The sequence below is a fragment of the Aplysia californica genome, unplaced genomic scaffold (assembly GCF_000002075.1).
Source record: "Aplysia californica isolate F4 #8 unplaced genomic scaffold, AplCal3.0 scaffold00164, whole genome shotgun sequence".
Lineage (NCBI taxonomy): Eukaryota > Metazoa > Mollusca > Gastropoda > Aplysiida > Aplysiidae > Aplysia > Aplysia californica.
Window position 1 is genome coordinate 595,607 of NW_004797434.1, and position 3,630 is coordinate 599,236.

The 3,630-nt window shown below is 35.1% G+C and overlaps 1 protein-coding gene across 1 annotated transcript in view; it reads left to right on the forward strand.

Moving 5' to 3' along the window:
- Positions 1-3,417, forward strand: part of LOC101853085 (polyamine deacetylase HDAC10) — a 31,253-nt gene extending 27,836 nt beyond the window's left edge. The window contains exon 24 of the mRNA XM_005097821.3: positions 2,252-3,417. Coding sequence (XP_005097878.1) covers positions 2,252-2,280 — 29 coding nt within the window. The 3' untranslated portion in view covers positions 2,281-3,417. The remainder of the gene's footprint in view (positions 1-2,251) is intronic.
- The last annotated feature ends 213 nt before the right edge of the window (positions 3,418-3,630 follow it).

Consider the following 3,630-nt stretch of genomic DNA (forward strand, 5'->3'; position numbering starts at 1 on the left):
ATATTTTCCTCTTGTTGAAACCAATATTAATTTCTGGTGAAAACTAAGGGTAAAGCTACACCGTGGACAAAGCGAAGCAGCACGGCCGGGGCAATCAAAATAAAACCAAAGGGAAAGACGGACGTTACCAGCCGTACCAAGAACGGCCCGAAGCAAGGAGATGCCAGGAGAAATTCCGGCCAATGTATAATCGCTTTTATCGCTTGAAATGTACATGCGTGCACACGAGGATATTATTGACAGCTTGCTTGACACTAGTAGATCTACAAAATTTCAGTGATTATAACAAGAAGGAAAACGAGGAGAGCTTGTGAAAACGGTTTGTAAAAACAAAAATGAAAAATAAAAGCAAAACACACAATGTATTTACTTTTATTCAAAGCAAGACATTATAGAATTGACCTCTTTTCAATTAATTTGTAGACCAAGATCTACCTATCCATCAGTTCTCCATAACATTCCCTTCTTAAGTACTTAACACTCTTTCCATTTGTCTCTCATTCTTTCTTTCTCAATCGTCGAGATGGGATGTCTTAAGTTAGTAGTCTGTTAGGTAAGTTTAACCATTAACATTTCATGCAGATAGAAAAAGGAATCACGACTCATTCAAACTGAATCTGCACATCTGCTTTGGTCGTCTGGCAAATTTCTCTTCAAGAGGTGAAATTCACCAAAACTTATGACGCATTTAAGTAATCGGGTTCGCCTACTTATTTCTTTCTTTTCTCTTTAGAGTTACCACGTCGATCAGGAGAAACGGCGCCAATATTTTTCAGTTCATTTTCAACTGAAACTAAAATTGACATAGAAAATCCCACACAACGTTACATCACTTGCGTCTCCCTCTTCGCCTTGTTCACTGTGTTTACGCCTCGTCACCACCAAGCCTACAGTGTGACATTACCCAGAATAGGACATATCAATATACTTTGCATTCCATTGACGGAGTCTGTCTACAAAGATAAATTACTGATGTTCTATATTAAATATTTGAAACACCAAGCCATGCAGCCTTATCCTTGTATTTGCAATGTTTCAGACAACGATAACAAGTTGTCACCTTTAATTGCCCCAACTGTCATCCCCAAAGCTAGAAATATGTGGCATCAACGCATGAAATCCTTGAAATGAAATTCTTAAAGAAGCTTCTCATTTTACAAAGATTATAACACAAAGACCAAGGCTAAATCGTTAAAATGAAAAAATCAAGCTCTTTGTCCAATTTCCATTTCGATACAACAAACACTATGAAAACCAACAATCCTTGTTTTGGCAGGATCCAAACTCCTTAAGGGGCTTTAAGATTTCATCAATGAATCACACATTTTGCAGTCGTATAAAAAAGAAAGCAAATTTTAAAGCAATTCAAGTCTTCATCATTACTTACGTCTTAATCGTTGACCGCTAAAAATTGCGTGACGAAGTCATTCATATTCACTTTCTATAGACACCGTTGTCTTGCCGGGGAATAGATGAAAGCCTAGTTGATTGGAAACCAGTGCACTTGACATAAAAACACCGCACTAAAATTTCGAGCTACTTCCGGCAGAAGTAAACATGCAGATCTTAATCGTTAAAACGTGACAAAAATTCAAAGACGCTACTAGTTACCGCCAAAATTTCGTAATCGGTGTAGTAATTTTGTTCTTGGTTGATGAAATGACGAAAGTGATCGCATTTCTAGTTCTACAATAAACAATTACACTTTTTAAACGATCGATTGAACTCAAGATAGGGTTACTATTTTTTATCATTTTTCGGACGAGACGAATAGCGTTTAAGACCTAATTTTATGTCTTTTGTGTGAACAAATGGGCCGTATTAAGCATATATTTGTCTGTTACCCTGAAAGTTCTACTTAAGATCAGTATTTACACATAATTACGAAAATGATAAGCAGGCAGTTCTTAGAGAAATCTTCGGATGAAAACTGTCTCTGGTGAATGTTATGTTTTCATACCTAAAAAATGCTGATTTTTCAACAAAAAAAACCCACACTGTTTCAGCATATCATTTCATTGGATATTTTCTACCTAGTCCAGGTTCGGCAACCTTTTCCCCACCGGCTTAGCTCATCTTAACAATAATTTGAAATAAAGAAAGATATTTATGGCGTTTGCAGTAAGGGGTATGCGCAAGTTCAAGTTTTCAGGAGAATTCCCAATATATAAACACACACACACACACACACACACACACACACACACACACACACACTATTCATTACTTCTATTATACTTTTTACTTTCAGACCAAATTCCCAAGTTGGGACAACCGTAGCTGCCCACAGATAGAGATTTTTAGATGTCAAGGACAGCCCAAGCCTTTAGTGTCAATGTGAAAGTCGAATAACTTATAATAATGTATATTTGTTTTAAAATATACCAAAATTTGTAAATTTATGTGTGAATGATGTGTTGTAAGAGTTATATTAAGATAACTTATAAAATGACTATCAAGATAACTTATATAATGACTAACTTTGATCCGAGAAGTTACTAATATGAGAGCGATCGCAACCACAAATTCTTGTGCGAAGGTGTGAAACTAGTCAAATTGCTTGCATGCCGCACCACTGTAAAGTGACTGTCCTATCAACACTTATGTGGAAGTTGGTACATATGCAGATATTCATATGTTTCTTGTCTGTTCATGTGATCTGACTAACGGTATACTTGAGCTGACATTCAACTACCTCTCTTAGATGTTATGAAACCCACGTTTATATAATATAGAAATGAATATGTTGCATGCTCCTTTTTTTTCTTTTTGTTTTGTTTTTTTTTTTTTTGTTTTTTTTGTTTATTTGCATTTGATAATCATTTGTACTCGACACAGTTATGTGATGTAACATTTTGTTTTGTTTTATTTTGTTTAGCAAAACGTATTATGATTTGGGGGATTTATGAGAACTATTACGCCGGTCATGTCAGTTGATAGGGAACTTGGAAGTGGTGAATCGAGAAGATCAAATTGATAATGAATCCAGGAACTGCTGTGTTAGAAGTTCTCTTTATCAAACATACTGGAATTTACTAGACGTAGAAGCTCAAAGTACATTTAGAAGGTCACTTGGTGAGAAATGGAGGAATAATTTTATATAAGTAAGTAGTTTTGGTGGATAAAAATGCAGCATGATAGTTATTTATCCTTAATTTCATTAATATAAGACGGTCGAATGCGACATGTCGAAGACTGCAAACCGGAATTATTATCGTGCTTGTGTTTGTGGGTGGGGGTGGAATTTTTTCAGGATATTGATATTGAAATACTAAGTGTTGTTTGCTAAATTAATTACTCAGTGGTGGTAGTTAGAGTTAGAACTGCAATGAATAGATGATCAATGAAAATGTTTTGCTTGAAGGAAACATTTTTTTTGTCTTTTTCCTTCCATCTTTCCTATTAATAATGTTTTTTGTTGTTTTTTGTTTTTAATTCCTTTTTGCCTGTCCTTATTGATGTTTCATTTTATTTTAAATTGATGCTTTTTATCTTGTAGGCCTATAAAGTGCAACCAGATGAAGTGAGGTATTTAGCAATATTCTTTTTAATGAATCGTCGGTTCAATTTACGATGCACCTGAAGGAAAGGGCCTTTTCAGTTGGCTAAAGTGTATTTTTGTGGCAGCAA